Source organism: Cercospora kikuchii (genome assembly GCF_019650295.1).
Source record: "Cercospora kikuchii DNA, contig_00008, whole genome shotgun sequence".
Lineage (NCBI taxonomy): Eukaryota > Fungi > Ascomycota > Dothideomycetes > Mycosphaerellales > Mycosphaerellaceae > Cercospora > Cercospora kikuchii.
This window is the reverse complement of record NW_025408589.1, coordinates 1338670-1360531: the sequence shown is the minus strand read 5'-3', so window position 1 is coordinate 1360531 and position 21862 is coordinate 1338670. Positions and strand designations below refer to the sequence as shown.

Here is a 21862-nt window from a genome sequence, read left to right as displayed (position 1 = left end):
AGAACAGCAAGCACTGCTGGCCGGAGATCTTCTGCAATATGATCAGTGGTACGTGGGCTTGTTGGAGTGTTCTGCATCAACTTCGCGAAGAGGTGCAGGATGCTCGGTAATAGGAACAGTTTTGTCAGACGATCGTGAGCAAATTTGGAAGGAAGTATTCTGAGGCCGCAAGTCCTGCAGCATATTCTTGTACGAGATAGAAAGCAATGACCTGCGCAGTGAAGTCTTCACCGTGCTTGCTGGGCGTATAGTATTTCTGATATCGAAATGCTGTGTCGTTCATATCCTACGTGTCCGGCCTGCTGTGCCCAAATTAAGCTGTAAATGGTTGTCGTTGCTGCTAGTATGTTTCCATCCAATCCATACTCCCTCGTTCTTTTCTGCTTCAGATCTTATGCGCCCTGTCTTGCCTTCTCAGCGCATATCAGCGCAATGATCCTGCTCAGCTCTGCGCTCTGCGCCGCGTGTTCTTTCACCATCTTCTCGTCAACACCCTCGCTCTTCGACAGCTCTGCCGTAGTCTTAAGCATTCGGTTCTGCAGCTGCAACATCTTCTGCAGTGTATTGTCGAGGAAGGGTGCTGAGAAGGCGACAGAGTCGGCGGCGCTGTTGTTGAGTCGCATCTCCAGCTTCCGTGGCCTCCTCTTCTCCTGCTCGACGGGTTCCGGCTCTGCTTCGGAAGGTTTGGGCCTGGTTCAAATATTAGTTGGAACTCTATTAGCAGGCGCTGTTGCCCCCTTCTGCTCTGTGACTTGAACTCACCTCTCGACAAACGTAATGCTCTCGGCCATCTCTGCGACACGGTTTGCGATTCTGCTGGCCATGATGGCGTACGCTGAAGTCACGCCGCCGCCGCTCGCTGGGTTCTCGCCGGCTACCGAGGCGGCCTTGTTGTGCGTGTGAGCTGCGTGCTTGTGGGCGCTGCTGGGCGGCGCTCTCTTGGCTGCGGTGGCCGCTGCGCTCTTCTTAACGGGAGCAGCACGAGGGGCGGCGGGTTTTCGAGGCGCGCCGTTGAGCTGCGTTCTGGTCGTCGTCTGCACTTGCGTCGCCATTTCGTCGATGATGTACTACTGACAATCGGGTCTGAAGCCACTAAATGCTTGATCTAGGCCTTTGAAGATATTCGATGTGGACAACCGTTTCCAGGCACGCGACTACGGCGACAATGATGCAGCAATAGAGTCAGTACGATGATCTGTGTTGCCCATCTAGCCACTGCTACAAGGCGCGGCTGGCATGCCAGGATTATTGCTCCATAGACGCCACTGCGAGCGTACGTCAGAGCGGAGCAGCTTTTCAAAGGAAAACCGGTACATGAAACAGGGATGTGAGCGCAGCACACTGCAAATAGTCGATTCCTGTGGCTAGAAGCTGTGGTTCTGCATGGATGTTGCACAGCATGGCGACTCCATCGCTTAGAACGTCCGTGGCGCGTAACATTGCTCGTCGCTGTGCGGCAACATGACTTGTTCAAGAGCTACCTTTACGGAAATGGATTGATCCAAACTACACCTCACCATGGCATCGAGTGAGACGAAAGAGGTCACCCAGGCTGGCCTCAGTCTGCAGGCTGGAGATGCCAATCCAAACCCGATACGACACGGCAGTATGGGCCAGGCAGAGCGTGCCTTCTCAGCAGCATCGACTTTCATGTCTGGAATCATGGCCATATCTGCATCTCAGTTCATTGGGGCACCACTCAAATTGATTGATGCCAAGTTCTACGAAGCTTACATGGCATGGACGAAAGAATCCTTCGCCGTGCTAATGACAACCATCACGCAATGGTGGGCTCCCACTGTGGTGAGAGTCAGTGGAGATGCAAGCATGAAAGGGCAGCTCTTCCAAATGGACGACGGGACGTTGAAATGCAACTTCCCGCATAGACTCATCCTAATGGGCAATCATCAGTTGTACACCGACTGGCTGTACTTGTGGTGGATAGCGTATACAAATAAAATGCATGGCCGCATATACATCATCTTGAAGGAGAGTCTCAAGCATGTCCCTATTATCGGTTGGGGAATGCAATTCTACAACTTCATCTTCCTGAGTCGAAAGTGGGAGCAGGATCGGTACAAGTTCAAGCAGCACCTCGACCATCTCAAGAATCCCAAGGATCCAATGTGGCTGCTGATTTTCCCCGAAGGCACGAATTTGTCGGATGTTACGCGACAGAAATCAGCGAAGTGGGCAGAAAAGACTGGAGTACCGGACATGAAACACCAACTCTTACCTAGATCTACTGGCCTTCAATTCTGCCTGCAAGAACTTCGTGCTTCAACGAACTGGTTGTACGATTGCACAATAGCCTACGAGGGCGTTCCAAAAGGCATGTATGGACAGGATATATACACGCTAAAGTCTTCGCTGTTTGAGGGTCGGCCACCAAAGTCAGTCAACATGTACTTCCGCCGATTCAAGATTGCCGACATTCCATATCAAGACGACGAGGCCTTTTCGAGGTGGCTCATCAATCGGTGGCGCGAGAAAGATTACATGCTTGACTACTTCTACAAGTTTGGCAACTTTCCGGCTGAAGATCCGGCAAAGGCTATGCTCGCCGTCGAAGGCAAGCGGAAACCAAACCCGGCAAAGTCAATCTCAACTTCAGTCAAGGGTGGAGGGTGGGACGAGTTTTTGAGCATATTTGGGCCTATTACAACTGCTGCTGGTGCCATGTCGAGCATAGATATGACTGATCCCCTCAACTTCGATGAGATGATGAGAAAAGTGGCACAGTCACAACAATTCAATTTGCTGAACATTGGCAAAGCTCCAAAAGGGCCGGCGCAGCAGGAGGCGATCCGAAAGGCACTGCTTGCTGCCAACAAAAAGAACCCACTGCCAAATGCCGTGCTTGACCGATTGCTGAAATCACCGCCAAAGACCCAAGCAGAAATGACACAGACGCTGAAGCAGTCTGGTTCTCCAGAAATCGCAAAGAAAGCTGCCAAAGCACCTGCGCCAAACAGCGCTTTATCGGATACGCAGAAGAAGACATTGCCAAAGACAGCGCCACGCAATAGCACGCCCAACGATGCGCTGAGAAAGGACATGCCACTCGTGAACTTGCAGAGTGCTATCACCCGACCTGTTACGACCATGGCTGTGCATGCTGCTGGCAATCAGCTGAAGAATATGGCCGCACAGCGAGCGAAATCCAAAGGTGCTGCTTTGCCAGGGCAAGCTGCTGCCAATTTTCCCAAGATTGCAACCAAGGCTCCAAATGGTACTAGCAAAGCGCCTGTAGCAGCGAAGAAAGCTGGGGGCCCAACCAAAGCAGCTTCCGCGACTGGTTTCCAGCCAAAGCCTCCAGCAACGAATGCGCCAGCTCCTAAGAAGGCGGCCTCAGTCCAGGGAGCTCCGAAAGTCGTTGAGAGACGTCCGTCCACATCAAATGCCGCCATTGCTGCCGCGATGAGACAGCAAGCAGCATCGAAGAAGCACAAACCTATCGGCACGCAGAAGTATGTGAACGGCAAGGCTGTAGCCACGTAGCTATCGGAACTCTGACGCAAGGTAAATCGATCAATTATGTATTTCTACTGCTGGCGATCTGGCGCGAAAGTGGCCAGTGTTGCCAGTATTGCGAGCTGAGGTTCCGCTTCACCTTGGCAAAAGCGACCATCAAACTCAAAAGCACGAGGTCGCGCATGCTGAGTAGCAGATCTCTACCATTCGATCATACCATTGGTGGCAATGAAGGATTTACCGCTTGCATTCGCAAGGGTCATGATCGAGATGTGGCGGTGCGTTCCACAAGCATTCCCACAAACGACCACAAGAAATACGTCATCTCAATGCAAGTTGTCGCGTGAAACCTGACTTGATGTTACACTATGGCACCCATGATCGAAGGATAACCGCACGTCGGTTCATGGATCACGAAACCCGGTAATCGCTGTGGCAAAGGTAGGTCATTGCTGGTCAAATGTCGTGCACTTCGATAGTCGACACCACATCGCTTCATCGCTTGAAAGCAATCTGAACTGCTTAAACTTAATGCTTCGATATCATGGAATGGGCAAAGAACTGGGTCACAGATAAGCTTGCTGGCTATGCAGCAACCGGTATACAAGCTGGAGGAAATCTGGCTGGCAATGCTGTCGGCGGCGTAGGAACATTGATTGAGAACTCCGGCCGTTCAGTGGGGCAGAGTGCGAATGGTCCGTCTTCCTATCGCGAGTTCTGGCTACTGATTATTGACTAGGTATCTTAGGCGCTGTTTCTGGGGTAGGAAACTACATCAATGGCTATGGCGACTCTGTCAGGAACTCTATGGCGGCTGATGGGCCTGTCAGCGCAGGATCTGGGGTGAAGAAGACTGCGGTGCAGCCGAGCACTGCTGTCAAGAGGACTGCGAATGGGACAACGAAAGCGGCTACATCTGCTGCTGCAGGTGTGAAGAAGAATGCACCGATTACACCGAAAGCACTACCTGCTGCCAAACCTCCTTCGAAACCACCAACCGCCACGAACCGCGTTCTTCCAGCGAAGAAACCTGTCCCTCCGACAGCGACGACTAAACCATCGCCGGCCCAAACCGCTCCCAATAAATCTACTGCACCTGGCGCGAAGACAGCCCCACGACCAGCTGTATCTACCGCACAAAGCGAGCGAACACCTGATGGCAAGGTAAAGATCTCGCCAGTCAGCCGCCCACAACCCATTAAAGCTACGCCGGCGAGCAACGGGCCTGTAAGAGCATCTGCACCGCAAGCTTCCTCTCGCCCAGCGCCAGTCAGAGCACCCATCTCGACAGGCCAAAGCGCCCGGACAAGCGATGGAAAGATCAAAATCTCACCAGAGAGTCGTCCACGACCTGTTAAAGTTTGATGGAAGCAAAGAAACAAGACCGCAAAATGGGAGCAAGAATCAGTAAAATCGTGTACAATATCAACAGCATGCTCAACCACAATTCATGTACAACTACCACCAAACCCGAAGATACACAATACCAGATACTGCAGGAAACTCAACACCCTCAATTCTCACCACGCCACCATACCTGCCAATAGACCACTCCCCCGATGACAACCCCAACTGCTGTGCTAGCAACTGCTATCGTCCCAAACCCATCTGCGAGAAGTGGTCAGCTACTATTGATTCTCGTTAGCTGATCCTGATTGTCAAGGCGTACGAGCTGGCTGTTGAGCAAGTCGTTGTTCTACTATGGATCATGGTGATGAAAGAACCACTCACAGTCGAGTTTGCCGCCAGGGCGGATGTTTGCGTTGAATGTGTGGTCCGGATGTGAGGTTCGGTGATTGCGGCGGCGAGGAGGGTTTGGGGTTGATGGTGAGGAGGAAGAGGTTGGAGCTTGAGGGATGGCTCTGGGGCCTAGGTAGGGTTCTGCGGAGGCGTTGAGGGGAATTGAGGGTTGTTGGGTATTGGTCTGTAATGGAGTGTCGATGTTGAGCTGGCTTTGGTCGGCTCGAATAGCTTCAACATCTTTCTCCAAACGCAGAAATTGAGCTTGCAAGTCTTTGCGATCTCTCTCTGCAGCCTGGCTGTTTTCGGCAGCTATCGCTTGCATTTTCGAAATAGTGTCTGCAAGCTGCTGCATTCCCATCGCGAGCTGCTCAATCGAGTTTCCCAACAGCTCCATTTTCTTCTCGCTCGACTTAGCTTGCTTCTCCCTAGAAGTCTGCATACTGTCGACTTTCTTCACCACAGTCTCCATCTGCAGCATCAATTTCTCAACCCTTTCCTCTTCACTCGTGGCTCTGACTGCCATCTCGAGGCGCAGAGTCTCCAGTTCATCTTTCCACTCTTGCTGCTTCTCTTCTGCACGTTTGGCATCGCGCTCTTCTTGCTGATTACGGAGAGCGTAGTATTGTGCTTGGAAAAGGTCTCGCTCTTCTTGAATCTGAGCCTGGGCTTGAAAAAAAGAGTTGCCTGCATTGAGGAGATCTCAGAGCGCTGACTGGAAAGACCTGATAGGATGGTGACCAGATCGGTCTGTTTTGACGAAGGTCCTGGAGAACTCTTGGGCTGCTGATTTCCAGCTTGTCGAGATGGACTTCTCGAAACGGGTTCTTTTGTTTTGGCGTTGGGCTTCTGATCGTTTGTGGATGAATGATGGCCTTTCGGCTTGACAATTTTGCCAGACTGAACGCCATTCTGCTGTCCGGAAGGAGTATCTTCGTCGACCATGACCCATTCGACATCAGCTGTGGCATGTTTGGGCGACGACTGGCGGCGAGGGCTTGTTGCCCGAGACTTGGAGAATGAGAACATTTTGACAGGCGAGCGATCGAGCAACCGAATATGTTATGATGATGTGTTAGCCCTGAGGTCAGGATGTGAGGACTGATTTATATATTCTCGTGGAATTCGACACATTGGTGAAGACGGATGCATTGACAAACGGCTGCTGTTGTCTTTGCGTGGGCTCGTGAGCAAACACGTTGAAGCATTCGTGAATAAATGCGGGCCCAGTCTCGAGCTGGTGCGGTCACGCATCGCAGTATGGAGATATGAAATGGTAGATATCTTGATAGTTCGTGGAAGTTCCACAATCGAATAGCAGTCGTTCGATCGCAGCTGCTGTAAAGATGTGGCAACTATGTCGACGCTGGACCGGAGCACCGACGCAACGATCAACATGTCACTGCAAGTCATGACTGCAGTCTGCAGAGCAGCCTGTTCCCTGGAGCCATGCCTGCATGGCTTATATAACTCGATTGCGTGCAACTGTTTAGCCTGACGTCGCATACAGTAGCTGAGTCGCACTTGTATTGCGCGCAGCACCTGAAAATGTCTCCAATCCAAGCAGGGCCGACCTTTTTTCAAACAAAATCCCTCCCACATGCCAGGCATACTTTAAGTGAGCGTAGGCTCATGAGCGTTTTGTGGTCAATGGCATGGCAGTCCATAGCCGATTGATCAACGCCAGAGTGTGACAACGCCGACCGAGCCTCAGCCCTCGTGCAAGCTCGCCCAAGGTGTGAAACCCTGCGTCCCAGCATCGCCCACGTGATCCGGACATTTAATCCTGTCACTCTTTGCGCACATCTGGCACATTTCGCACTTCTCGTCAGGGTACAAGTTTGCCGCCTCGATAACAGATCCGAATGGCAGAGCTGTCAGAAGAACGGGACTGACCAAGCCCGCAAACTCGGACTCAAAGTCAGAGCGTAGATGTCTGGGCTGAGGGTTCGACAGACTTGGATCCTGAAAATTGATGAGTGGCAAGTGCGCCGTGTCGGCAGAAGGGCTCCTCATAGAGACGGCGAGACGTGGTGTTTGGATGGCGGCTCTGACGGAGTGCCCTGGTGTGTAATCAATGCGTGAGCAGTGAGGTGTGGCCAATTCGCAGGGGGTTGCCTGAGCGCTGTCTTGTCGAGTGGCCGGCTGATTATGTTTGCCATGAGCGGCACCAGTGCCAGCGTGAGCGCGTTGCATCACGCCCTGACCACAAGCGCTTTGATCCGCTTGAGAACTCATCTGAGATGGAATGCGGGTGTAAAGTGCTGGATGTGTCGCCGCCAAGCTTGGTCTGACCATGTCACGTGATAGCACTTTCTTGTGTGAAGGCTTGCGACGACAAGATTGTTGTCGTGAGGATGTTGATTGCTGTGCGTTTCGAGTTTTGTCGGCTGCTAAGAAAGCCGTTTGATCTTTGCGCATCTGCAGCAACGCACGCTGCAAGTACCCGTGAGAGGCGCAGCCAAGGAGGGGCAGCAGTGCACACTTACTTCGAGCATGTCGTCACCCGATGCGTCTCGCGACACGAACCTCACACTACTCACTTCATCGAGGTCCTGGAATAAGGACATTGATTCGCAGTCTCCGTGTCGACCATGCTTGTGCGACTGGACCGCCATGACTGGGTCTGGCAGAAACTGCGTCTTGTAGAGCGATGGCGGCGGTGGCGTGTGCACCGTAGTCGGGAAGGAGACACCTGATGGCAGCTTGGTCTTCGAATTTCCCTCTGATCTTCGAGAGCATTGATGGCGTTGCGATGATGAGGTGTGCTGGCCCCGTACGGCCAGCATGTCTCCAGCAGCAAACAGGAGATACAGATCTGCTTCGTTCTATCGTGGCCAATACTGCTTCAAAGGAGTACCAAAGGCCGGGAACAAAGTATTCCTGAATTGTCGGATACGGCGACCAGGAGAGGGAGGTAGGAGAGAGGACGAGAAATGGTGGGGTGTGCACAGGACCCCATATATGTGAGCTTGCATGAGCAAAGCGCACAGACCACCTCCATCCTGCCAATGCTGAATCTGCAAAGTCGCGGCACAGTATGCAGGCGTCCAGTCGAAGTCTATTCAGGGCTGGCCTGTACTGCTGGGCAGCCAGATGTGCTTGATCGAGTAGTACCGTATCCCTCGGAGCATCATTGGTGCACGTGACAGGTTGCTGCCGTCGTCGCTCAGAGGAGATCGAAGTCGTCGAGTTTGTCCCGGTACTTCATGATGTTCCGCTTGATCTTTGAGGAGTCAACCCATGTCACGAAGTCTTCCATGTTTCTGTCAAATGTTAGCTTGTTGTCGTTTTCCGTGGCCCTGGACGTTGTTGGGTACCTCGTGACGAGAAATGCCGAATCAGTGATGACTTCAGTTCCTACTCTCACCTAAAGTTCCTGTTAGCATATCTTCGTCGTCGCAAGCCCGTACGATCGCCAACTCACGTGTCCTTGCTCGATGAATTTGTTGGCTGCGCTAACTGTCTCTGCCTAAATTGGGGTATCAGTATCATCTCTCAAAATCTGCTCGCTGGCCGCCGCTCACCATCCGCAGCCTCGTCATGACCACGCCTAGTCGTCTCCTGCAAAAGGCAGACACCGTGATCTTGCGCTCTACGTCGGAGAGCTTGCCCTTACCACCTCCGCCCACACCTAGCAGCCCCATATCGTGTAGCTTTTCAAGCAGCAGATCTTCCTGCTTCCTTCGGAAAGGCGATTCTGGCGGCAGGAGAGAGGTTCGGTGGGCGAGATGTCGCAATTTTCCGCAGAGACGATTGTAGCTGGAGTAGTCTGAAGGCCGGCTGATCGAGTACCGTCTGATGATCTCGGCCTGGCGGTGATTGTCGTCGGATTTGTAGTTGATGAAATCAACTTTGCGGAGGAGCTTCTGCTCATGATGTTTCAGCTTGCGCACCATGTTTGCGACAGTGTTGTGGCGAGCTGTGGACGTCGTCGCAAGGAATCAACTTCACGGTCGAAGTCGAGATTTCGAGGCTCCAGCGAAGGATCGGCGGAAAGTGGGACCGCGCGCCGAGAAACCTTGTTGCCTGAGTCACTCGTCGCTACTTTACCAAAATTCAGAACCCCGTCACGCTCGACACAACATTGTGCAGACGCCGGCGAGAATCAACAAAATGCCTGTTGTGCATATGCTTGATTATGCGGCCGGTAATATCCGGTCGCTGATCAATGCCATTGAGAAGCTAGGCTGGCAGGTCGAATGGATCAAAGAACCCAAGGACATTGAAAAGGCAGAGGTGTGTTCCGGGAGACTAGCCGATCATTGCATAAGCTGATGGCTGACAGGTATTTGGCTGATGTAGAAACTGATACTTCCGGGAGTTGGACACTTTGGCCATTGTCTGACCCAGTTCTCCAATGCTGGATATGTCGATCCTGTTCGCCAACACATTCAATCTGGCAAGCCGTTCATGGGCATATGCGTTGGTCTTCAAGCCTTGTTCAAAGGATCCGCCGAGAATGAAAGAGTTCCCGGTCTTGGTGTGATCAATGGACGACTTGAACGATTCAAAGATCACGACAAGAGTGTTCCCCAAATAGGGTGGAACTCTGCCAACACTTCCGCCAGTGATCAGAGCATTTACGGCATGAGACCAGACAGCAAATACTACTATGTGCACTCATATGCTGTGCCTTACCGGGAAGGCCAATTCGAGAAGGATGGATGGACTGTTGCCAAGGCTCGCTACGGTGACGAAGAGTTCGTGGGTGCCATCGCAAGAGACAATGTTCTGGCTACGCAGTTTCACCCAGAGAAGAGCGGCGCTGCTGGGCTGCGTGTTCTCAAAGCGTTTCTGGAAGGCGAAAAATCTATCCCATTACCTAAAGACCTGCACTCTACGAAGGAAGGACTGACTCGACGAATAATTGCATGCCTCGATGTCCGCAGTAACGATCAGGGTGATCTTGTGGTCACGAAAGGCGACCAATACGATGTGCGAGAAAAGTCTGGCGATAATGCCGTGCGGAACCTTGGCAAGCCAGTCGAGAAAGCACAGCAGTACTACGAGCAAGGCGCAGACGAAGTCACTTTCCTCAACATCACATCATTCCGTGACACACCTCTGAAGGACCTGCCCATGCTGGAGGTCTTGCGTCAAACATCGGCAACAGTGTTCGTGCCACTCACTATAGGGGGTGGCATTCGAGATACGACAGACCCTGAAACTGGCCGTGTCGCGCCAGCACTGGAAGTCGCGACACTATACTTCAAGAGCGGAGCCGACAAGGTCTCCATCGGCTCTGATGCTGTGACGGCGGCAGAGGAGTACCATGCCAACAACAAACAGCTATCTGGAAAGACCGCGGTCGAAACAATCAGTGAAGCATACGGCGCTCAGGCAGTAGTGGTCTCTGTCGATCCTAAGCGAGTCTATGTGGCCGATCCCAGCACCACGACTCACAACATAATAGAGACATCTTTCCCAGGTCCCAATGGGGAGAAACACTGCTGGTACGCGTGCACGATCAAGGGTGGACGGGAAACGCGAGACTTCGATGTGATCCAGCTTGTCACTGCTGTGGAAGCGATGGGAGCAGGGGAGATCTTGCTCAATTGTATCGACAAGGATGGGACGAACTCCGGCTTTGATCTCGAGCTGATCAGGAGCGTCAAGGCCGCCATTAAGATTCCGGTGATTGCTAGCTCCGGCGCCGGAAATGCAGCACACTTTCAAGAAGTCTTCGAGAAGACGAATGTAGACGCCGCGCTTGGTGCAGGGATGTTCCACAGGAATGAGTGGACTGTCAAACAAGTGAAAGAGGAATTGGGCAAGACTGGACTGATGGTCAGAAGATTTGAGGATGACATCTGATTGTCACATGCCATCAATAGACCGAACAAATGAGCTTCACTGTACAGGCGGCTCTGGCGGTCCGTCATCTTCTGCTTGCGTCTTTCCAAAACCCAACTCATCGAGCGTCTTCCCTGGCCGCGCTAATCTGTACACAACCGAGTCCCTTACGCCCATTGGTCCTTCAAACTCATTGAACAGTGTCTCGCACTTCGTGAATCCCAACTTCTCCAGCACCTTCATGCTCGCCCGATTCTCCGTGTCAGCATATGCATCGATCAAATCATGACCCGTCCCGCCTTCTGAAGCAGGAGGTACTCGTTCAAAGTATGCTGGGATAAATGCCCTCATGCCTTCAGTCGCATAGCCTTTCCCGAAGAAATCAGGATGGAGCATGTAGCCGCAAGAAGGCCAGTGGAATGATCCAAAAAGACCGATGACACGGGGATGAACTGCTTCTGGATCTGGAGACGAGAGGTCACGCTCGCGAACTGAGAAGTTGTAGGCTTCTGGGCCGAGCGCACGCGCGGACAGCCATTTGTGGCCCTGGGCTCTGGTGGCTACGGCGCCCACGGAGCTGTGCGAGTGTTAGTGCATGACCGATCAATGCCGATGATACTCGAATGTAACTCACGTCCACTTCATCACGTCTGGCAATACTATGAATGACATGACATCGTCTAAATCTTCCATTGTGATTGTCTTGAGTTGCAGTCGTTCGGTCCATATTACTTGGATCGGAGGCTGTGTGAGCTGTTCTTCATCCATGATCACTGGCGTAGTCAGGTTTTCTGCTTGTCTCCAGAGGTTTCATACTACACGAATGAGAAAATATTTATGCGACGTGCCATTGACTCCATTGGGTGAGGTCGAGTCATCGCGCTGGAGGAGCGAAATGGCTTGGCATTGTGTCGCGACCGCGACTTCTACGCGTCATCCCCAGTCTCTCCTTTCATCTTGCCACGCTCTTACATTCTGGCAGCGCACAATGCCGAAGCGCAGGGCAGCCAAGCAGCTAGAGAGAGAAGTCTCAGACTTCCCACCGCCGCCTGACGTGTTGCTGGACACGAAGCTTGAGGAACCCAATGGTGCCATCAATGGTCTGATTCCCGGCAAGAAGCGCAAGGTGAAGACGAAGGTCGAAGATACTGAGCAAGAGATTGTCGAGAAGAGCCCAAAGAAGCTCTCGCGCGCAAGAAAGACCAGGGTCAAATTGGAAGCTGAGGCAGAGGACGAAGACGAAGACGTTGCTGCAGGGGCCGAGAAGACACCCAAGTCGAAGACAAAAAGCAGTACGGCTGTGAAGAAAGAGGGGCAAGTCAAAGAGGAAATCGAAGAGAACGGCGACACCAAGACGGTCAAGAAGAAGAGGCAGAGCAAAGCGGATAAGGAGGCAGAGATGGTCGCCAACCCTCTCAGTGCCAGAACCATTGGACACAAGCTGTTCATTGGAGCGCATGTCAGCGCTTCAGGAGGTCAGTCTGCCAACTTCAAGGTGTTATATATGCTAAAAGTAGATAGGCGTCCACAATTCGATCCTAAACAGTGTACACATTGGAGCTAATGCGTTCGCCCTTTTCCTGAAGTCTCAGCGGAAATGGGTGAATCCGGACATGATTGACGAACATCGTGATTCCTTTCACGCGAATTGCAAAGAACACAATTACGATCAAGGTAAACACGTCGTGCCTCATGGCTCCTACCTGGTCAACCTTGCACACACAGAGAAAGCACGAATCGATCAAGCCTACGAATCGTACCTCGATGACCTTAAACGATGCGAGAAGCTGGGAATCACATTGTACAACATCCACCCAGGTAACAACCAGTGTAACGATCGTCCGAAAGCCATTGCGCAGCTAGCGAAGAACATCAACCGCGCTCACTCCGAGACCTCCACGGTCGTTACTTTGCTCGAGAACATGGCTGCGGGCGGAAATGTGATTGGGAGCACTTTCGAGGATCTGAGAGACATCATTGCGAAAGTGGAGAACAAGGATCGCATTGGAGTCTGCATAGACACTTGCCATGCATTTGCCGGTGGCTACGATTTGAGGACACCCGAAGCTTTCAAGAAGACCTTCGAGGATTTTGACGAGATTGTCGGCTTCAAGTATCTTCGAGCGATGCATATCAACGATAGTAAAGCGCCTTTCGATTCTCATCGTGATCTGCACGCAAACATCGGAACTGGCTTCCTTGGACTTCGAGCTTTCCACAACCTAGTCAACGATGAGCGCTTCGTAGGTCTGCCGCTCGTCTTGGAAACACCCATTGAAGTGCGCGACGAGAATGGCAACCTTGTTAAAGACGAGAAGGGAAAAGATAAGGAAGACAAAGGGATCTGGGCGCGAGAGATCAAGATGCTAGAGAACCTTGTTGGGATGGACATAGAAAGCGATGAATTCCTGGACATGGATCAAAAGCTGCAGAGGCAGGGCGAGCCAGAAAGAAAGAGGATAATGGATCAGGCGGAGAGGAAGAAGGAGAAGGATGGTAAGAAGCAGAGCAAACTGAATTTTGGGAAGAAGGCGAAGGCGAAGAAGGGGAGCGATGAAAGTGATGTGGAGGATGTGGATTGAGGAGCAAGCATTGTGAGCCATTGTAATGGCGATTTGCGCCTGCCACGCTATCTCCCACACTGCTATGCACACGACTGCGGAACATACGTCGCCGACGAACATAAAGTTTGAGAGGAGGATCTAATGAGCATGCAGCCCATAACCGTGGACACCTCTGAATGCAACGACCTCTGAGTGCAACCGCAGGTCGCTAAGCCAATCAGCAAAGCTTTTTCATGGATCGGGAGCCAATCTAGATAGGCGCTTGCACTCAGAGGTCGTTGCATTCAGAGGTGTCCACGGTTATGCGTAGCTGGCAACATGGCCGCAGCAGTATGTGGCCTTCCACACATCGTTAGGATGTGGTCGGATTCTGGGACCTAGAGTGTGCTAAGCAGACGCGAACGGAGACGATTTGCAAGTGGCTCTGCAATGAAACGACGGCAGATTGGCTGCTTGTCAGAGTCGTGGAACCGATACGACTATGGCTGATTATGCCTTCACTAGAAGAGCAGTCTTGCGCACTGCATCGAGATTCTGCACGATCGTGCCTGAAAATTTGCTGCCACGTGCTAGCTGCTGAGAAGAAGGCTGCGTTGGCTTCTGGCAGGTTTCGCCAAGTAAGCTGGACGGCTTGTCTAAGTTCCAATACTTTTGCGTTTGTTAGCAAAGGCTCTTTCGATGCAGCTCGAAGCTTGACTTTTATCAGGTCCATGAGCCTTGCCTATCGTGCAGGTCATGCAGTTAAAGAAGTCATGGTGGGCAGCAAATAGTGGAGGGAGGTTGCTGGTATTCTGCATCTATGTCGGCATGATGGTCGATCATTTCGTGCAGCAGGAGCGGGATCCGATGCACCGGTCACTATTCGATCTTGCTAGCAGAATCTGGATTCTTGGTACTCCTTACTATTGGTGGTCGGAGCTGATTTGACTTTCAGACGTGCCGACGACCGACGGCAGATGGCGGTCGCCCATGATTCAGCGGCGGCTTTTAATCTCATCCTGGACGACACCGCTCGAAATGGATATTGGAGACTGGCTGATTCGAGCCGCGTGCACGACAGAAACAGTGAGACCATGCCAATTTCCAATTTTTTCGCTCAAGTCGAGCATCTGGTACCAACCTGACGACTTCCTGCGTCTCACGGCGATGTTGCAGCGCCTGCAATGACCTGGAGCCTTCTTGGCACGGCTGAGATAACTTTTGCTCGATCGTGCTCGGTCGGGCTTATGCTTTAGTCCAGAACGCCTCTTCTGGGCATTCGCCCCAAACAAGATGAGACCTCTACCAAAATAGGACAAGCACATGTACGATTGAACTTCATTCGAGCAAGGCGTTTCAACACTGCCTCGTGGCAAAGGATTTACACCCTTTTCGGCGAGAACACATGTCGCCATGGCTATGGCTCCAGTCAAGATACGGCCTAGAGCCCTCGGAGCGTCTTTCAATCCTGTCAGTGGCCATCGAGACTTTCGGTGCTCCGGGCGATAGGGATGCTGCAGCAGCCACAGTCCAAGTTCTGCTCGTACATTGTGATGTGATGCGAAGTGCAGTATGCCATCGACTTGCAGCAGCTTTCCTTGAATAAAATTCTTCCGCTCTCTTGACCAGATTTTCGCAGCTTGCAGCGCACATCTTCAGCATGTCTGAACGGTGATACCTGCCAAAACATTTCCAGGCAACGCAAGACCTGTTGCATCGTGTTGTTGTCAGAGACGGACAGCATGGCCTCGTTTCTGCTCATATGGTTAGCGACCTTACAGCTTCTCTTTCCTTCATTAGTACATGCTTTGGGCAAAACCGATACAATTACTTGGGGAGGTGGTAATTCGAGGACGGGCTATGAGACGAATCACAACATGGTGCGAAGTTCGGATCAAGTTTTGGGGTGCCAATACTGACCACCAACCAGGATCCGGCCATAGTCGGCAGTGCCGACTTTGGTCGCATCTGGACTGCGAGTCTGCCGGGAAACTTCAATGGATTAGGACGAGAACAGATCTTCGCTTCTCCTCTGGTATACACAATTGGATCTACGCAATATGTCTTCATCGCCACGACCCAGAACAACATCTACAAGTTGAACGCGAAAACCGGCGAAATCGTTGCTCGACGCAATCTCCATGTGCCCTTTCTAACTGCGGAGCTGGATGGCTGCGTAGATATTAATCCCACGATCGGAATCACTGGCACTGGTGTCATTGATCCAGGTACTGGCTTGTGGTATTTCACTGCCAAAACTTATGCAGATCAATTTCAAGATGGCAACTTCAGCCCTACCAACCGACCTGGACGACGCAATGGGCGATACTACTTTCACGCGATCAATACGGCGGATCTCTCTGAGGCTACAGGGTTTCCCACACTGATCGATGGCACCATATTTCGCAACAATGAGCGACGCATGTTTTTGGGTGGAGATACCCATCAACGTCCAGGTCTTCTTCAAGTTGGAGATTATATCTACACCGGATGGGCCTCACACTGTGTGCAGTACAACTTTACTGGCGCTGTCATTGGCTTCCATCGAACCACTGGCAAAGTTGTGGAAGCATTTGCGACACAGGGCGGACCGGAACCCATTACAGTGGAAGGTGGAGGTGTCTGGATGAGTGGTGGTGGGCTCGCCTATGATGGAGCTGGAAGCATGTACTTTTCAACTGGAAATGGCTATGCCGGACAGCTCCCCGAGAACGGTAGACCAGTGCAAGGGCGAAACCCACCTTCGGCGCTGGAGGAGGCTGTTGTCAATCTTCGTGTGGGCGACGATGGCTCGTTGAAACCAGTCGACTTTTTCATGCCTTGGGAGAAGGTGCAGCTAGATGGTGCCGACAAGGATCTGGGTACTACCCCCTTCCAGCTATTGCCGCAAGACACTTTCTCTTGTCCAAACGACCGCAGGATCGGGATGGTGACAGGAAAGTCCGGAAAGACGTACTGGTTGAATCTGGATAGTCTTGGTGGCTATCAAATGGGCCCGGATCGACTAGATGATGCTATTCAGGTCACTCAGAACGAGAACTCGGTATTCGCGGGTGCCGGCGTATTGCCTCTCGGCGGTGGCTATGTCTACGTGACGGTCACAGGTTACCAGACCAAAGTCTTCAAGTTCAGCTGCAATTCAGCAGGGCGGGGTGTATTCACGCACGTTTCTGCCACCCCGGAGAATAACGCAGGCATTCTTGGGACAGGACACGGTACCGTCACTACACTTGACGGACGTGAAGGATCAGGGCTACTGTGGACGACCGATCGAGAAGGGCAAAACTTGCGGATCTACGAGGCCATGCCGCCTGCTGAAGGAGGCAATCTCAAGTTGATCAAAGCCTTCAATTTTCCCGATGTCACGAAGTTCGCCAAAATGTCCTTTGGAGATGGGATCGCCTATATCCCTACCACAAACGGTGTGCTCCATGCATATGGCTCACCAGTGACCTTGCCACTGAATTGCTCTTCGCCATATGACTTTCCGCGAACGCCGATTGGGAACACTTCAACTGCGCTGAGGATATCCTGCAAAGCGAATATCCAGACCAGCTTGAGTCAACTAAGCATCTCTGGCAACCCAAACTTCCGTATTGATGGCCTGCCAACTACGCCGCTTTCACTCAACGCTGGCGATGCATTCTCTTTCAATGCGTACTTTTCGCCTAAGACAGTTGGACTTCTGTCCAGCGATGTGCTCGCGAACACGAGCAATGCTGTCGCTGGCTTCTCTACCAGCACGCCGATCACGCTTCGTGGAAATGCAACTTCAGCAACACCACTGCTAGCTATATCGCCCGGAACAGTCAGCTTCACCAGCATGGTAGGATCTGGACCAAGTTCCAACTCCGCCTTCTTTCGAAACAACGGCGACAGTTTACTGACCTTCAAGAATGTAAGCTATTCGATCAAATCTGAGAGCGGCCCCTGGATCTCGCCCAACGTCACACGTGATGGCAAAGCACAAATCGGGCCTTTCACTTTCAGCAACGTTCCGACAACCATTGCAGCGAACGGGCAGGTAGTAGTGGGTATCACGTATAACGCTATGCAGGCCGGCAACCACGCTGTTTACGTCAAAGCCTTCTCAGATGGTGGAGACAAAATTCTGGATGTCTTTGGGACTGCTGGCAGTGCGCCTGTGGCAGTCGTAGAGTTTCAGTCTCCAACCAACTCGACCTGGCTGCCGTACACACCTGGTCAGAACTTTTCTTTCGGCGAAGTGCTCCAAGGCACGACCCGTAATCTGGTCCTTCGTATTACCAACAACGGCTCAGACACAGCTTCTCCATTGGGTTTGACAATATCCAAGCCACCCTTTGGTGTCCCGGGCATTGTGGGTGCGGCGAACAACATTGATCTGGCCGAGGGCACGAATATCCCAGCAGGTCAGAGCAGGAATGCCACTCTCTTCTGTGCTGTTCCGGAGTCGCAGGTGAATGTTCCAAATTTCAAGGGATCTGCCAAATGGACTTTCAACACCAACACCGACGGCGGTAAATTTGAGCTGCATTTCGACTGCACCGCCGTATCGCAGCAGTTGGGTCCGAAACTCGCCAATGGAACTTCACAGTTCGGATATGTAGGTTGCTTCCGCGACTTGACCCCGAATAGGCAACTTGCGACGATGACATATGGCGGCGCCCAGAATACCAATGGACAGTGCATGGAGCTTTGCGCAGCAGGAGACTGGAAATTCGCTGGCACATCGTATAGAGAAGAATGCTGGTGTGGAAACGCACTTCCGCTCACGATGGATGGCAACGATGATTGCAACTTCCGCTGTTCAGGAGCAGAGAACCAGACATGTGGTGGAGATGGGGTCTTACATGACAAGAGCATGCTGTCCCTTTTCGCTGACAAGCAGAAGTTCGATGGCAACACTACTACCACGCCCTTGACTATTCCGCAGAGGTCTGGCGAATACACGTACGCAGGCTGCTACAGGGAGACCACTGGCAAGACCTTCAATCAGAAGATGACTAACTCCAAGACGTTGACCGTAGACTCGTGCAGGAAATTCTGCGAGGGGTCCACGTTGTTCGGCGTGCAATGGAGCGAAGAGTGCTTCTGTGGCAGTACCATTGCCACATCAGCGTCGCTTACCAACGACACGGACTGCAACATGTCTTGTAAAGGTGACAACAGTCAGTATTGCGGAGCCGGAAGCCGCATGCAGGTGTATCAACTTGGTGGTACATTGTCCTCAACGTCCACGACATCTACGACCCCGACTTGCACCCCAACAACTATACCAAACGCTCCTGCGCCGACCGCAATCAAATGTCCTGAATCCAACGGTACGACTATAGCATCATTCGGACAGAATTTTGTCATCGAATGTGGTATTGACCATACAGGAGGCGATCTGGCATCAACTCAAGTAAACTCCTTCGCAGAATGCGTTGATACTTGCTCGCGGAATGCAAAGTGTGTAGACGTTAGCTTGTCTGGCGTGGCATGCTACTTGAAGTCTGCACTCGGTCCTTCAGTACAGAACGCGGGAGTCTTGGGCGCGAGGCTACTTCCACCTGCTCAAGATTGTCCCGGGAGCAGAACCACGACAACATCACGAAGCAGCAGTAGCACGAGCAGCCGGACTGCGACCAGTACACTGAGCTCGTCAACCTCTACACTGAGATCATCAACTGGTACGCTGAGCTCAGCAACTAGTTCACTGAGCTCATCGACTAGTGGTACACTGAGCTCGTCGACTGGGGCACCGAGCTCGACCACGTTGAGGAGCACGACTCTGTCAACAACAACATCTTCACTTCCGACTGCTACTGCTGTAGCATGCCCAGAAAACAACAGCACAATGTACATATCGAACGGACGTGCTTTCCTCGTGGAATGCGGAATTGATTATATGGGCGGAGACATGGGCAGCGTAGGTGCGAACAACCTCACTGCTTGTATTGATGCTTGCGCCACAAGACCTGGGTGTATCAATATTGCACTGTCGGGTGCGGCTTGTTACATGAAGAACAAGATCAACCAACCTGTCTACAATGGAGTTGCTGGAGCGAGATTCATCAGCACACAATCGTCGTCGACGACTTCTACGACCTCTACGTCCAGGATTAGCAGCAGCACGACCACCTCTTTGAGCATGACAACGACAACAAGGTTGGTGACAGCCACGTCGCGATCAGCTACATCTTCGCTTACCACCAGTCGTAGCACTTCCCCATCTACTACACCACCGCGACCATCTCCAACGAATTCACTTTCAGAGACAACAACAACAAGGTTGGTGACGACCACAGCACGTTCAACTACATCTTCGCTTACCAGCAGACCAAGTACTTCCTCCTCGACGACAACGGCGCGGCCATCTTCCACCTCGTCAATGCCTCCCGCGGCTCCTTCCACAATTGGAGACTACAAATACATGGGCTGCTACACCGAAGTCGGCGGACGTGCTCTGAAGCAAGGCACAACGACCAACGCGAACATGACGAACGAGCTATGTCAAAAGACGTGTCAGGGCTATCAATACTTCGCCACCGAATATGCCAACGAATGCTTCTGCGGCCGAACTCTCCACACCGACTCCCGCCCAGCAACAGACAATCGCTGCAACATGAAATGCGCCGGAGACAATTCCCAGATCTGTGGCGGCCCAGATGGTCTAACGCTCTACACTCTTCTCAACTCTGACTCCTCCTCACCCTCATCTCCGATCGTCGTTCCCTCCTCAAATGGTTACATCGCGCAAGGCTGCTTCAGCGAGAAGTCCCAAGGCCGCGCACTTCCGGAAATGTTTCTAACCTCTAACATGACCATTCCCGCCTGCGCCGCCGAAGCCAAAAGACAAAATTCAACCTGGTTCGGTCTCGAATACGCTGACGAATGCTTTCACGGCAAAACTTTCGATTCCACCACCTCACCTCCGTTAAACCAAACGAAATGCGACATGACTTGTCCCGGAAATAGCACAACCTGGTGCGGAGGTGCTGCAGCATTACAAATGTATCGCTTACCGCTCGAGTGCCCGACAGACAATAGCACAATGTGGAACGCATACAATGGAACTGCGAAGTTTGAGATTCAGTGTGGGATGGATCGTGCTGGAGGGTCGGCGGGAAGGTGGGAGGCGAGGACGTTTGAGGATTGTTTGAATGCCTGTGCGATGGAGACTACGTGTAAGAGTGTGGCCTATAGAGGCAATGACTGTTATTGGAAGAATTCATTGGGTACGATTGGGTCTGACGCTGGGGTGAGAGGAGCAACGGTTGTGGAAAGGAGGGAGAGACTTTCGAAACGCTAGATCTTTTGTTTGTGTTTTTAGTTCGTGAGCGTTGCTGGATAGAATCGTTGCGCATCATTCATTAGGATGTATAGAATATATTCCGTATAGGTATAAAGACCGAGCTTTCTGTTTTATAGTGAGACGGTCTTTGAGCACTTTCATTCGACCTAGAAGATAGGCGGTTCAGGTCGCTCGAACGAAGATAAGACTGAATTCTTGTTATACGAGACTCTCTGTATGGACGAAGAGTTCGACTACGAATCGGATATCAAGGGCGATGACCGCTTTGCGGGGAATACGCGTCCTTCTACCAAGCCGTCAACGGCTCATTCGTGCTTCATTCCACTCGTATCCAACCCAAGCGGCGTGCACGTAGTGCTTTCTGCGGAAATAGCGGAAATGCTGTCCTTGCTGATCTCCAGCCATTCAATTGACGCATAGCAAATTTCTCTATTAGCAGAAGTCATTATAACTGTAGTCAGCGCAGCTACGAGATGAGATTCCTTGACAGCGATCTCTATAGCAGAGACTAGACTGGATTCATTTCAAATAAGAAATGAGCTGCGAGTTCCTAATTGCTCTGTCAACTACCGTTCTCTCAGAGGACCAGTCTCAATACGACATATTCATAAAAGCGATCGATCAATTCCATCCGGTATTATCTGCCATCAACGACCCGTCTCAAACCTCGTTACAAGCCAGCAATCACCATCAGCCAAATCTCACCGCCACAATCACTCTCTCAACCTCTCCACCAACCTCAAACCCAGTTTCGAAATGCACTCCTTCACACTCTACCAACTCCTCGCCCTTTCCGGCATTCCTCCACTCACCGACGCCTTCTGCGGCCAAATCTACACCGACACAACAATCGACGGCGGCTGCACGCGATCCTTGGCAAACATATTAAAAGACGATTGCACAGCCATAGGCGGACAGCCGACGGAATGTATTCAAGAGGATATGACTAGGAGATATTTGTGGTGCAATAATGTGCCAATTTTCCATGGTCCTTATGATCTTCACGATCCGTTCAGCAGGACTGTTACGA

General features: G+C 51.9%; 9 protein-coding genes across 9 annotated transcripts; 5 read left to right on the top strand and 4 right to left on the bottom strand.

The window, feature by feature from the left end:
• Window positions 1–392: 392 nt before the first annotated feature.
• CKM354_001172400 (uncharacterized protein) lies at window positions 393–1052 on the bottom strand (the record flags this gene model as incomplete). Its single annotated transcript, XM_044807225.1, has 2 exons — window positions 393–690; window positions 763–1052. The coding sequence occupies 2 exons, from the start codon at window positions 1050–1052 to the stop codon at window positions 393–395; spliced, it is 588 nt and encodes a 195-aa protein (XP_044663160.1).
• A 466-nt stretch (window positions 1053–1518) lies between these two features.
• On the top strand, window positions 1519–3501 carry CKM354_001172300 (uncharacterized protein; the record flags this gene model as incomplete). Its single annotated transcript, XM_044807224.1, has 1 exon — window positions 1519–3501. One exon carries the CDS (start codon window positions 1519–1521, stop codon window positions 3499–3501), a length of 1983 nt encoding a protein of 660 aa, XP_044663159.1.
• A 517-nt stretch (window positions 3502–4018) lies between these two features.
• On the top strand, window positions 4019–4839 carry CKM354_001172200 (uncharacterized protein; the record flags this gene model as incomplete). The annotated part of the gene is made up of 2 exons (XM_044807223.1): window positions 4019–4169; window positions 4223–4839. 2 exons carry the CDS (start codon window positions 4019–4021, stop codon window positions 4837–4839), a joined length of 768 nt encoding a protein of 255 aa, XP_044663158.1.
• A 225-nt stretch (window positions 4840–5064) lies between these two features.
• CKM354_001172100 (uncharacterized protein) lies at window positions 5065–6243 on the bottom strand (the record flags this gene model as incomplete). The annotated part of the gene is made up of 3 exons (XM_044807222.1): window positions 5065–5102; window positions 5206–5883; window positions 5931–6243. 3 exons carry the CDS (start codon window positions 6241–6243, stop codon window positions 5065–5067), a joined length of 1029 nt encoding a protein of 342 aa, XP_044663157.1.
• A 2140-nt stretch (window positions 6244–8383) lies between these two features.
• Window positions 8384–9113, bottom strand: CKM354_001172000 (snoRNA-binding rRNA-processing protein IMP3; the record flags this gene model as incomplete). The annotated part of the gene is made up of 4 exons (XM_044807221.1): window positions 8384–8480; window positions 8535–8584; window positions 8642–8686; window positions 8742–9113. The coding sequence occupies 4 exons, from the start codon at window positions 9111–9113 to the stop codon at window positions 8384–8386; spliced, it is 564 nt and encodes a 187-aa protein (XP_044663156.1).
• Window positions 9114–9330: 217 nt separating this feature from the next.
• Window positions 9331–11031, top strand: CKM354_001171900 (imidazoleglycerol-phosphate synthase; the record flags this gene model as incomplete). The annotated part of the gene is made up of 2 exons (XM_044807220.1): window positions 9331–9453; window positions 9520–11031. 2 exons carry the CDS (start codon window positions 9331–9333, stop codon window positions 11029–11031), a joined length of 1635 nt encoding a protein of 544 aa, XP_044663155.1.
• A 36-nt stretch (window positions 11032–11067) lies between these two features.
• CKM354_001171800 (uncharacterized protein) lies at window positions 11068–11778 on the bottom strand (the record flags this gene model as incomplete). Its single annotated transcript, XM_044807219.1, has 2 exons — window positions 11068–11587; window positions 11645–11778. The coding sequence occupies 2 exons, from the start codon at window positions 11776–11778 to the stop codon at window positions 11068–11070; spliced, it is 654 nt and encodes a 217-aa protein (XP_044663154.1).
• Window positions 11779–11998: 220 nt separating this feature from the next.
• Window positions 11999–13592, top strand: CKM354_001171700 (DNA-(apurinic or apyrimidinic site) lyase APN1; the record flags this gene model as incomplete). The annotated part of the gene is made up of 2 exons (XM_044807218.1): window positions 11999–12485; window positions 12532–13592. 2 exons carry the CDS (start codon window positions 11999–12001, stop codon window positions 13590–13592), a joined length of 1548 nt encoding a protein of 515 aa, XP_044663153.1.
• A 1703-nt stretch (window positions 13593–15295) lies between these two features.
• CKM354_001171600 (uncharacterized protein) lies at window positions 15296–20829 on the top strand (the record flags this gene model as incomplete). Its single annotated transcript, XM_044807217.1, has 2 exons — window positions 15296–15433; window positions 15484–20829. The coding sequence occupies 2 exons, from the start codon at window positions 15296–15298 to the stop codon at window positions 20827–20829; spliced, it is 5484 nt and encodes a 1827-aa protein (XP_044663152.1).
• Between the last annotated feature and the right edge of the window lie 1033 nt (window positions 20830–21862).